This window comes from Lineus longissimus, chromosome 5, assembly GCF_910592395.1.
Source record: "Lineus longissimus chromosome 5, tnLinLong1.2, whole genome shotgun sequence".
NCBI lineage: Eukaryota > Metazoa > Nemertea > Pilidiophora > Heteronemertea > Lineidae > Lineus > Lineus longissimus.
In genome coordinates, this window is record NC_088312.1 from 7618700 (window position 1) to 7631381 (window position 12682).

Genomic DNA, 12682 nt, shown 5'->3' on the forward strand with positions numbered 1-12682 from the left:
TTTTTGTAATAACTGACAAATATCTTCGCTGCGTTCTAGTGCTTCTTTTTATTAAGACAATACTGGTGAGCTCGACATAAGTTGGCGTGCATCATGTGAATTACAATGCCATTAATTGCATTGATATTAAAACATGCAGTGTAACTTTAGATAAAAGATGAACATATATCAGGTTAAGGTTGGATGAAGCAAATTTCGAGAACTAGGCGCTATCATTAGATGAATATCATATACCTTTTTATATATATATAACTGTGTTATTTCAAAACCTGTTCTTTCTGTGCTTGTGCAGGTGACGTCCTATTGTGGGAGCACCAGGTGCGCTTCCGACATATTTGTACCAGACAGTATTTGTGTATCAGTTCAGAGATGAAGGTCACCTTGACCGATGATGTGGACGATCCAAGGACAGTGTTCAGGTTCCACCCTGTGGTGAAGGAGGGGGATGAGATACTCTTTGAGAGTTACGCTAGGATAGAGAATGTCCTCACTGGCTACTGGCTACATGCCCTCAAAGGTAGAATAAACAGATTTTAAGAGTTTCGAAATAAACATCTGCTTCTAGAAATTGAAAGCGACGGTATGGTAAATCCTTCTTCATTCAGGCTTAGGCTATAAACTTCCGACTCCTGTTATATACATCCATCCTTTAAGGAAATACTAAAAACTCTGTCGATTAGGTCAAACTTAGCGAACGACGAGCGCTTGATGTAACCAATATTATGACTGTTCTTTCAAAGACATTCATTTTTTAGAGGTTTTAAGATTTTTGTTCGTTGTTTAGCGTCTTTAGTTTAGAAACGGAATTGTTCTGTTTTAAGCCAAGTACTTTCTTTCTTTTAACAATTTAGATGAAGAATACAAGCGTCAACAATTCCAAGGTGCTGAGACAGATACTTCCATGAGAGGATTAAGGTGGGATGGTGCAGAGCTGAGAAAGGTGAGACAATATACAATATCTTGGCATTTCAATTTGTAATTTTTTCTTGCAATATAATCTCACCTCTTTATACCAGGGTGATTTCGTTCATTTAGACTTAAGACTCATATTAGTGGACAGAGGTAAAACCCAAGTTATTGTCGTAAGATACAACATCTTATTGTCGTTGTCTATGGGTATAGTCGTAAAAATATAAGGTCTTGTAGATCATTGATTGTCAATTCTCTGGAATTTTCTCGCATTAACTTTGAGTTTTGATTTTTATTCCCAGCTCTCAGCCAGTGGTGAGAGGATGTACGACGACGCATTCACCATACAGAAGATAGAGGAGGTGCACGGCACAGCGTTTAACTTTGCCAGTGGCATGGTGCCGTTCCTCTTCAATCTGGTCAGGGATGTAAGTATACATTTGGGGTGGGAGGGTACGCCCTGTTGGGCCATTGGCTGAACACAAAGCTCTATGGCTTGTTAAACAGCTCTTGATTTTCAGTGTTTCGTCCATGAAAAAGCATACATTTTGCTCCGTGTTTCTTTAGAAAACCTTAGGTTAATGAAAAACCATACACACATTGCTTCATTTCCTTTGAAAAACCTTTGGTACATGAACAAATTTATCGACGCATACGTTTTCGCTTTATGTTCTTTTAGAAAACCTTTGGTCCATGAAAAATCATACACACACATATTCGTTTTCGCTTCATGTTCTTTTAGAAAACCTTTGGTCGATGAAAAATTATACACACACATATTCGTTCTCGCTTCATGATCTTTAGAAAACCTTTGGTCCATGAAAAATCATCCACACACATATTCGTTCGAAAAAGAAAACCTTTCTTCTAGAAAACCTTTGGTCACTTTCTGAATATGTCTGAAATTTCAGAGACAGGAAGGGCGATACCTGAACGCAAAGAAAACATATAAGGTGCTAACGGTAAGTGTCTCTGAAAATTATTTATTATTCCTTTTTCAAAGCTACAGAGGCATTTAATTATTTTAGCAATTCATTTACGGAAAATTGCGGCAGCCTTCCACAGAGGCCAGGACACCTTGTATTGTGAAACTTATTTCAAAACGAGACGCCCAATGGGCGCAGAATTTTAATCGAAATGTTCTTGGAGAGCTTGCTTTGAGCTGTGGAGCTTAAGTTTTGCTAAATCTTTTGTTTCAGGCTTTGAAGGAGCTAAAGATATTCCTCATCGTTGAAGGAGAGGCCAATAAGAATAGACAGAAACTGCTCAGGAATCTCAGGGTAAGACTTTAATTAATGCTTCAACGGAAGACGTGAGTTTTAAAGAGGAGAGGAATACTGGGTTGATGGGTTGATGGGTTGATGGATGATGGGTTGATGGTTGAGCTCGCGTGAAATGTAGATTTCCAGAACTGGGTAGCCCAAATAAGAATGGTGTTTGAATGGCTGTTCCTGATATTTGAAAATGTGGCTTTTCGTTCTTAAACTCTGTTGTTGACAACTGACACTTTGGATGTTGTTCGTAAAAAGGACAGAAGAGACCTGATCATCTGTCATGATTTTAATTGTTTTTTCTCCTACAGATAATTGATTTCTTGGTGAAGCTGCTCCAGTATCCCTTGCGTGGTGTCCCCGACGAGCTGAACCTGACCAAGGTGTTCAAAGAGGCCTATGATGTCCTTTACACATACATGATAGGCAACAGCAGGAAGAATGCACTGTACTTTGCTAAATACATCGACTTCTTCCAGACACAATTCTCCGTCAAGGTAGGACGTATTTATGCAGAGTCTAGGCCTAGCCCATGGGTAATGTAGGACCTAATGAAATGAAGCTATCGTACCAGACTTCTTTATAAATCAGGGACAATGTAGGATTACACCGCTAAGATGCTTTTGGGGATGTTGGTGTGTGATTGGGGTCCATATAAAAATGATAAGACGGAAAACAATGGTTTTTTAAATTTTGCAGGCCTCCTTATATATTTGAATAGTATTTTGGTGGTGGTCCTCAGTTCTGGCATCAATAACATTTTCGCTTTAAGATAATGTTGGCGCAATCAATGACACATTTAAAGCAACCACCTCGCCATGAACCAGTCAGCAATCAGTGTTTAATCATAAATGCGAACTTATATATCCACTTTCAAACAAGGTGAGTCTGTGTTGTATCACTATGTGTTTATTCGCAGTAGGAAAGCTGTACATATGCTTTAGATGTAGCTTTAGAATTTTTGTTATTGAAACACTTCGACCCCCATTCTTGAATGTCTTGGATGAGCCATCATCGTCAAGAGTACATGTTCCTTTTGCTGCTCGTTACAGGGTGACATCGGTCTCAACGTGGCCCAGATGATCGTAGAGCTGGTCAGAGATAATAGGAAGATCGTTGACCGTATCACTAAAGACCAGATGGATCAGTTTGTGGATCTACTCAGAGAAAACCTGGTAAGCTCATGGGGAACTGAACGGAACACTATCTCAAGGCATATTCCCACTCTGGCTTTCAAATGGTATTATGCTTCGACTTTTTTGCCACGTCGTCCAACTTGATACGTAATAATTTTGAACGGTTTCTGGTAGTCCTGGTGATGATATAGGTCGTGTAGCATGACATATACGAACTGTTTAATGCATAACCTGTCTTCTCAAACGAGGTACTTAAAAAACTGTATGAACTGGACAAAGGAGTTGTTGTTACTCATCGGCAAGTCAAGTTCGGCGCTCTGTCCTTTCATTTTATAAGGAGCTCCAAGCCCCACGCCTGATGATATTAAGATAACTGATAATAACTTTGTGGTTTTCTCTCCATTTCAGAACTACCGCTACCTGGACTTGCTGCGAGTACTGTGTGTATGTGACGGCATTGCCATCCCTGACAACCAGTCCTACATCGTGCAGAGGTGGCTCATGAAAGACAAGGTAAGACGGACTGTGAGATTGTGTAAAGAGAATATATATATATAAATAAATATTGTTTAAATATGGAATTATAATAAATTCGGATACTAGTGTCCATTGTCATTGTGTAGTTTGATGTCTAGCTGCTTACTACCGCATGTATTTCATTATATACACATTGTGTTTATGTACGTTAGCAAAATATCATTGAATGTGTATCGTGACCCGATGTCGTCATGCTTAATAATGCTTCACAAAAATGCACTGTTCTAAATATGCTTCAACAGCGTTAAAATAGCTTCAAATAACATGCGGATATGCTTGAGACGTGCTTCTACTAGTGGGCATCGTTGTAAATATGCTTCAATAGAATAGTGAGCAATATAATACCTGCTTCCAAAGAAAAATGTGTACCTGAAGCTGGTTGGCAGTTGGTGTGAACCAGCTACTGAAATTATGAAACTTTAGCAAGACGTGTTCAAACGGCATTCCGACACGTGCTTTAAGTTCCTCTGATCATTGTTTCAGGACACAACTGAGGTTTGATAGAGCTTGAAAAAGATTTTTTTATTTTAAATGTGTAACTTTATGTGGTTTAAGACAGATCTATAAGTTGAAATTTATATTCAGAATGTTTTACAAAATTTAATTTTTTTACTTTAAGTTCAGATTCAAGGGCGACCTGTTCAGCCTTTTCTACTGACCTGGTTTCTGTATAGCTCTGTCTCAAACCAACCTTTTATTATTTCGGTGGTGGGTTTTTAAACGTGATTGACTGCGAATGTTTGTCAATTTACACATTTTTTTTCATTACATTGTCAAACGAACTCAATTCAGTCTATCATCGAAGTGGTGCATTGCAGAGTCTACTGCTACTACTGTATGTTGGAGTAACACCTGTCTTTTGTTCATGTTTTGTATTTGTGTTGCAGCAAAATGCCCGTATGACCGTCGATATGACCCCAACGGTATGGCCATGCCTAAAGGCGATACTGCTTCTTATACAATGTCACTATAACAGTGGTATAGCATGGAGCAGGCGCCACTCTTCTCTATGCTTATGATGCCTGAAATTTCTCACCTTGAATTCAGTTGTCCCGATAAACCGCGTGCTGAGTGTGAGATGGTGTTTTTGTTTAATGAGAAGTAGCGCTAGCTTCAGAGCGGAGGTCGTTTGAAAACATCAGGCTTTATGATGACTTTAACAGAGCATTGCACTCTCACTAATGTGCAACTCTCTAATATAGCTGCCTCCCTTTATGATTACTTCAGCACTAATACTTCACGGAACCCTGCCGAAACATTTGGTGCAAACATTTATCAGATAGTTCCCAACCCTGATTACTGAAACCTTATTACCCAATTATAAATTATAGACTGCAGTTGGATATATCAAACGTCGACCCAAAGGATCATGATGTTTTCAAAACTGTACCAAGTTGTGTATTGTAGCTGCCTTGCATGGCGCCGTAACATTTGCTGATTTCTGCATGGCTGGCCATGGAATCACATAATGCAATTAGCAATTGCTGTTAATTCTTTATTGAAATCAATTCAATGATTCTGTGACCTTGACCTTGCCTCGGCATGTAGTACCGACCTTCAACCCCATTATGTATTAATTTAGGATACCTCGGCGGAAGATAGAAGGGCGGGACTGTACTATGTTCCCGGTGGTGATTTGGTGAGTTAAGTGAATGGAGCGCGTTTATGGTGCAAGTATTGCTATATGAAGGGATAGGGTTTTAATACGGAACAGTGTTTCACTATATAGTCCCACCTTATGCCCGTCCATATAGTATATCATTTCACCCCAAAAGAACGCAATATTTACATGATCATTGAAAACGAACATCTCAAAGGCTGCTCACTACCAATTTAGATATACAAATACCTACTGACACCGGTTCTGCTGCTTGGTTGCCGCTATACTTGCTAGAGAGACAAGATTAACGGGGAAGAGCGCAATTGGAAGCGAACGCAGAGGTCACAACACGAGCAAAACGCACACATCAGCATGAAAGACAGTCCCAGTTACCTCCTTGTTCGTGCAGTATGATACAGCAAATTCGAGATGTTTTTCCAGACTAACTACATGAAGTGAGTCTTTAAAGAACAGCGGAGCCGGAGAGTTGTTTCCTTTTGCATTAAGGTGACACACCGGCTGTCAGAAGCAGGTGCTGGTCACAGTTTATCGAGGGGCGCGTCATCTTTTTGTTTATTGATATCGCATGCACTCGGGTTCCCTTTTTGCCACGTAAACAAAGAGGCGGGAGTCTCAGATAACAGAGACACTGTTTCGTTTCCATCTTCAGGATAAAGATCCATCTATACCCGCGAAGGTTTGTTTTAAGTGAACTCCCAGAATATTTTAATTTTCCAGTAATTAACAAAACTAAATGCAATGGAGACACCTGGGTCAAAATGCCATGATGATGAAATAAGGAAGAAAAATCAATCAGTGTAAATTTCATGTTGAAGTATTCACAGCAGTTCAGTTTATAATGCCTAACTCTGTGGCAGTCAAACATTCAGACAGAGAATTCCAAGTCATGTTCAGACTAAAGTGACCTGAACTGAACTGTCTGAAACTGTCCTAATTGCTAGAAAAATCAAATTAGCTGCACAGCACATTCAAGCTTTGTCGTAAACATTAAGCTGATATTGCAACTGCTGGACTTTCATCGGCATTCTGACTTAGAGTTCTATGCTTTCGTATACTCCGGCTCGGGGCACTCCGTCTGAGTCTCACACGAACCAATCGAATCGTTCACGCCCTAACAACAGTAACATTTCATATCAGACTTTCATGTCATATTTTATAGATTTTATGTTTGTGTACATTTTTCATTCGGAAATTATCATCTTATTGTTATCATTAGATGTTGTACTTCTTCCATCCTAGGTCCTTGATTCTTGTGAGGTTATTCTCGTACCTGACAGGGCTTCGTTATCAGTCCAGAGGAAATAATGGTTCTGAACAATATTCTTTTTCTTGAAGCAGAAAGTAGAAGGGTCATATAGTCTCATACAAACCCAGCTGGTGCAATATATTCCTGCTGTGAAAATCATCGTAGTCCGCGGTTGTTTTGGAAGCAGGGATCAGAGGGTGGTTGGCCAGAGTGCATATCATGTAACATCTTTCCTCTCAGACACGGTGTATCAAATGTGACCACTGCATTCCACATACACCAGTACACTGAAGAATTTCCAATGGCTATTTTGGCGGACTATAAAAAGTACTGCGAGGAGCCAGCTGATCTGAGGCTACGTTTTTTTTTTTGTCAATTAACTCATGTCCGCTGTAACTGTTGTCTCGTTTCTTGAATTTCCCTAATGTGCTTCCGGTTAGTTTTATTTCCGTATCAACGACATAAATTTTGTACCATATGTCATATCGGAAACGGTGGAAAGGTAGCCCTTTCACGATCTTGATCATGGGAGTCAACAACAGTTCCAGTGGCTACTTTTCCTCCATTTTACCTTGCTTATTGTCCAAGCTTTGGTTTCAAGTTTGTTATAATGGTCTTTGTTTGTTCGTATTCAAAACTCGTCTACACGGATTTTTCTAATTGCAAACAACATTTGTTTTTCGTTACATCTTCTCATCAAGTTAGTAAAGCGATATCGTGTCGCATCATCAAAAGTTAAGCTGACGCAGGTTCATCACATCATGATTTCGCAATTCAGCGCAGTGTTATCATCACACTCTCCTATTGCAAATACTCTTCTTAGATGCCTTTAGCTGGGCCTTACTACGGTTTCCCCAATCAGATTTTTTGAGAATTGGGCATTTCCCACAATTTAATTTTAAAACGAATACATTGCTTCCAGGCTTTCTCCCGTAATTGGCTCCATTCCCGCATCCGTTGAACCCCGCCAAGTACTAGCATGCATTACCAATATGACATTACAGATATCCCAATCGGTGCATTTTATTTCAGCCCCCAGATTCGGCTCTTTTGAAGAATGCTGCAGCTACGGTAATGGCCTTGCTCTAAACCACATCTCTCTCCGATGTATAGGTGCCTTGTATAGGTTGAAGACAGGGCACCAGTAGCAAGTCGTCTCGTGCTCATCATCTGCTATTCGTCAGGTTCTTATAGCTTCTAAAAGAATGGTATTTCGAAAACAATATATATCCAATTTTTGAAAAAAATTGTTTGCAACTGTGCCAGTTAAACGTTGAAGTTCAAAGTTGTTGACCTCATCTTTAACTTAAATGATGGCACCAAAAACTTTAACGCTCACCCTAACCCTCTGTATCGGACATTTGTCCACCTCAGAACTGCCACCAATGTGGTGAAAGACCAATCTGATACGACTTGCTACAGTTCCCGCCAGCATGCGTGGCAATTTTGCCGCCCACCATTTAGACCTGCTATCTTTTTACTGTCATCATTGTGTTCATGTCTATGTAAACCTGTAATGTGAGTATTCAATATTTATATATACATGTACGTCAAATGCACAATTGAGTTTAAGGTTGTAATATTGAAGAAGAAATGATGCTAGGTGTGTCTGAAATTTTAGTCATCTACAAATGATATAAATAACAGAATGTAATTCATTGACATTTAAGCTGATACCTGCTGTAGTTACACTGGTTGATATTTCGAATGGTAAAGCTGCACTTGACGAGTATCAATTCAACAACACCGACATTAGCCTAGTGAAAAGTCGTCCTTTTATACGCAACTGCCAATTAATTTTCAAGAAATGCTTTATGATAAACATATGTCGATGAGTTCCTCAACGGTTGAAAGAACAGCGGTAAACATAAACTATAGCTGAACGAGAACTCGAATAGGAGCTTGAGAGGGCTGTATATCCTTCAGACTGATTGGCTCGGTGGAAACTTATGCACGGGAGTCTTGAATGAATGGGCCAGGTAGCACTAAAGTCATAATGCCATGCGTTCAAATGAGAATGCATGAACAGACACTATTCTCTTTTTAAGGCACTTAAGTTGTAAATATGCTTTCGTTTAAATGTACGAAAACAATATTTTAGTTATTTTCAAACAACAACAAAGTTAGGTCGTACAACAAGCACTTACCTTTGTTTTACGAGACCAGCACGAGACATGACATTTACGACTTCAGTGTGTTGCTGGGGGTCTAAAAAAATCGTACTTGAATGTAATTATTTCAAGGAAGAATATGTAATGATAACTTCAATGTTTATCGCTTCGCTTTACTTGGTAGAACTTAACATTGCACATCCGATCTAGTGTCACCAACAAGTCTGTATCACCTTATTTGTGGCACCGTGGACCCAGCATGCTATAGGTCCTGGTATGATATTAAGATGATTCTCATGGTCGCTCTCTCCCCCATAGCGTGGCTTGTATCTGACTGAGAGGGGACAGAACATCCATAAAACGCCCAACATATGTTACGTTTCCACGGATAGAGGAAAGAACTGGGCACCTCTTCATGAGTTCGTTGACGTGAGTATCACTCGTACTTGACACTTTTACTCCTAGGTGCCAATCACCTTTTACAAATTATTCCAATTTCCAATAAAGTTTGAGAGGAATTCTTCGTAACTGTAGAAACACAAATTGGAATGGTTAAACAGATGGATCTTTAAATGCCACTCATTCATAAAACCATTTCTCATGACTCGTCTTCAAGTCACACTTGTCCTTGGTTGAGGAGTACGTCGAGTGAAAAAAGGTACTTTCTCACTAAGTTAGTAAGAGCCATTCGAATTGACGTGAGGTACTTTATGGCAATTCTAATTAGAATGGCAACTCCTTTGAAGTGACATACTACCAGACCAGATTGTGAGTGAGGCATACCTCTACACATTCTCTTTCTTATTAATTGCAGAAAGGTAATCCGAACTTCAGTCAAGATGAATACACCTTCCTCATCCATCAGTTAGATCTGTTTGCCGCCCTTTGTTATGTAAGTTCAACTCATTTTTATTCGTTCGAAGTTTAGGTTCTTTCCAATCTCCTTGTTGAAAGTATTGCGATACGTATGTGTGTGCTGTTGAACTATCGACATCCACTGGAATTCCTTCAGAGATGCCGCCGCAGTGCTGTACTTGGGCACCTGTTTTCAACATGCACAAAGGTTTGAGGGAATGCACGAAAAATCCCAAAACAAATCTTAAACAAGTAGTATTTGTTTATCTCTTACTGGCTTCAGATGAAAGTTGTAAAAAGACATCAATATGAATATTACGTTCTATTTTTGTATCCTATTTACATTTTCTCCATTCTTATTATCTTCAGGGCCGAAACGACCTCTGCATCCAACTCATCACTAGACAGTTGAGTTACCTCTCCTGGGAGGAGGTGTTCTTGTGCGTACAATCTGAAATCTTGCCCGATGCAATCAGGGCCAAGTATTGTGAACTAATCATAGGTAAGTTGACTCATTCATTCATTAATTCTAATTTTGTATTCCAAAGAGAAGATGTACGGATGTGTGTTCCAGAACATTTTCGAATAAGTTGAAATAAATTTCAAATAATTTGTCAAATAAACCAGCTTTGGCTCTACCAACCAAACAACACAAGTGACTTGGCCCTACCAACCAAACAACACAAGTGACTTTTGCGAGCAACTCATCTCAACTGCACACAATACTACATGACTTTATTGAGATGTTTTCTGTTGCAGGCCTGTTCGTCAATGTTGGCAACAACTACTCAGTGCTGGACAATCCGAATATCTCCTTCATCTATGAGTACGTGGGTACAAAGGATGCGGCAAAGTCACAGGATGCATCGGTACGTAAACAGGAAGTGTAGTCACAAAATCAAGTATTTTCAATATGTTTGGTGACATCATTTAACTGGTTGACTATATACAGCCAATATCAGCATCGTTTGATCCGGCTTTATTTCGTGTTGTTGAAGCCAAAGAAAGACTTGCGAACTTATCATTGTTTCGACACACAGCTAGTTTTCACAACAACATTTTCAATTTGTGGATAATTGCTTTCAACTATGATTCAATCACGATTCAATCATATGCATTATTCTTACTTTTCTTTCAGAGTGCTCCCCGAGATCTGGTGACGATCTTCCCGGTACTGCGTGACTGGATCGCTGAGTTCTTGGACAACAATAAGGGAATGACCGCCAGTGAGATTGGCCACAACATGTTGATTGCAGAGGTAGGAAGATCATTTCAATGTGATGTGTACAGTACTCACTTAAAGATTAGAAACACCAACTTTCCTACACTGTCTTAGTATTTCGCTCCCTTCGAAAAAAATATGCATATACAGAAATTTGGTAGGGATTTGTCAACTTCTAAAAGTCAGTTCGTGATAATAACTGAACTGTGCTGTTTATTATCACCCTTTTGTCCTGTCCTGCAGTTCTTTCTACTGATTGGTGTACATGAATGTAGCATTTTCCTAAGAAATATTGATCTATTTCACAACATGCTTTCCCCTTCAGTTGTTTTTTTCTCTACAACTGTGATACTTCTAATCACACGCAACCATCAGCCTTTTCCATTATATCCCCTTCCAGGTCCTTCGCCTTTTGTCCTACCTGGTGCAGTTTGGCTATTACGGCGATGTAGAGGACGTAAAGGACTTGCTCAGGCCTTTACTGAGTTTGTTAGATGGGCGCCATGATGTGCCCTTCCCGAAAGATAAAGACAAAGGTAAAGGTACGTTCATTTGGCCAGTGACCAGGGTAACATGGCTACACCTATATATGGTCAAACACACTACTTCGAAATTTTGAAGTAATGTGTTTTTATATGGTGCATGTTCAGTGCATATCAATGTCAAATTGAGAAAAAAACGGAATCATGGTTCATTCTTTAGGCGATAAGTTTACGGAGTGTTGTCTGCAAAAAGGCCATTTGTTTTTTTTTCTTTGCGAAAATGCTGAATCTTTAACACAACGAAACATATTCGGACAATTGTTTCAAGTTTTAGGCATTGTGAGAGCAGATCCTGGACATAGCCCATATTTCATTAAGGTATGTTAATTTGTATACATCATCATTGGCAGCTTAAGCCAAGGGGTGGCAATAGACGAAGCTGGTAACCATGGGTTAAGTAATCGAAAGCTCCATGTAACATCTTTGATTCCCTTCTGGTTGGCTAACCCTGAGCAGTTTCTCACTTATTTTCAATTCCACCGATCCATAAGATTCAGGGATCAAGACTTCTCGAAATCAATATAAGTGCTTCTCTTATTTATGAGGCATTTTGATCATTTCCGTTACTATTGACAAGTATGTATCAGTTCGATCGAACGGCTGTAAATGTCATTGCCCTGGTCACTTATTATTGGAGTGAGTATGCTTTGCTTCTTGTGGCCACCTGTACTTGTAAATATATTGAGTTTCAGTAGCTTAGCAACCGCCTGATCTTATTACCTCTGAACATACTACCCATCGCTCAATGTATGTCTAAACAGAGATTGTTTTTTTCAAGCTTTTGTAACCAAACCCTCATTAGGCTTCATAAACTTGGACCTGGTTTAGAATTATGGGTAACAAAGGACTGATTGCATCCAGTGATTGCAGAATATATTACTTAGTTAACTTGTGCATTGCCCAGGATTTCTCCGTGGACCTAATGTTAGACGCAGTAATACAGCGTTTCCCACCAAACCTCCATATTGCTCTCTGTCGGTATGTCCATTGTACCTTTAACGCTATACAAAATGCATAAGTTGTTTTATCACATTTTTATGAAAAGCATCATACTAACTTACCTGCATGAACCTCTGATAACCAACAATACATATCGCCACAACAGTCATAACAAGTACAAAATCTAAAAAGAACACATATAAAACTACATGTATATCAAGTATAAAAAGACGCGCAAGTAGTGAACTTGGGAAGAAAAAAATATTTTAAGTGTCGTGAAAGGTTTTGTCAAC

At 39.3% G+C, this 12682-nt stretch overlaps 1 protein-coding gene across 46 annotated transcripts in view; it reads left to right on the top strand.

The window, feature by feature from the left end:
* LOC135487566 (inositol 1,4,5-trisphosphate receptor type 3-like) overlaps positions 1-12682 on the top strand; it is a 169343-nt gene that overhangs the window by 93719 nt on the left and 62942 nt on the right. For 33 of the 46 annotated variants that reach the window (XM_064771414.1, XM_064771416.1, XM_064771419.1 and 30 more), the window contains 16 exons: positions 293-517; positions 852-940; positions 1212-1337; positions 1821-1871; positions 2109-2189; positions 2492-2680; positions 3233-3355; positions 3725-3829; positions 4741-4776; positions 7753-7791; positions 9150-9260; positions 9646-9723; positions 10056-10188; positions 10446-10555; positions 10825-10944; positions 11309-11450. In XM_064771414.1, the coding sequence (XP_064627484.1) occupies positions 293-517; positions 852-940; positions 1212-1337; positions 1821-1871; positions 2109-2189; positions 2492-2680; positions 3233-3355; positions 3725-3829; positions 4741-4776; positions 7753-7791; positions 9150-9260; positions 9646-9723; positions 10056-10188; positions 10446-10555; positions 10825-10944; positions 11309-11450 (1758 nt within the window). Of the gene's footprint in view, positions 1-292; positions 518-851; positions 941-1211; positions 1338-1820; positions 1872-2108; positions 2190-2491; positions 2681-3232; positions 3356-3724; positions 3830-4740; positions 4777-5435; positions 5493-7752; positions 7792-9149; positions 9261-9645; positions 9724-10055; positions 10189-10445; positions 10556-10824; positions 10945-11308; positions 11451-12682 lie in introns of all 46 variants that reach the window. The other 13 variants (XM_064771423.1, XM_064771425.1, XM_064771424.1 and 10 more) reach the window with 9 other exon arrangements.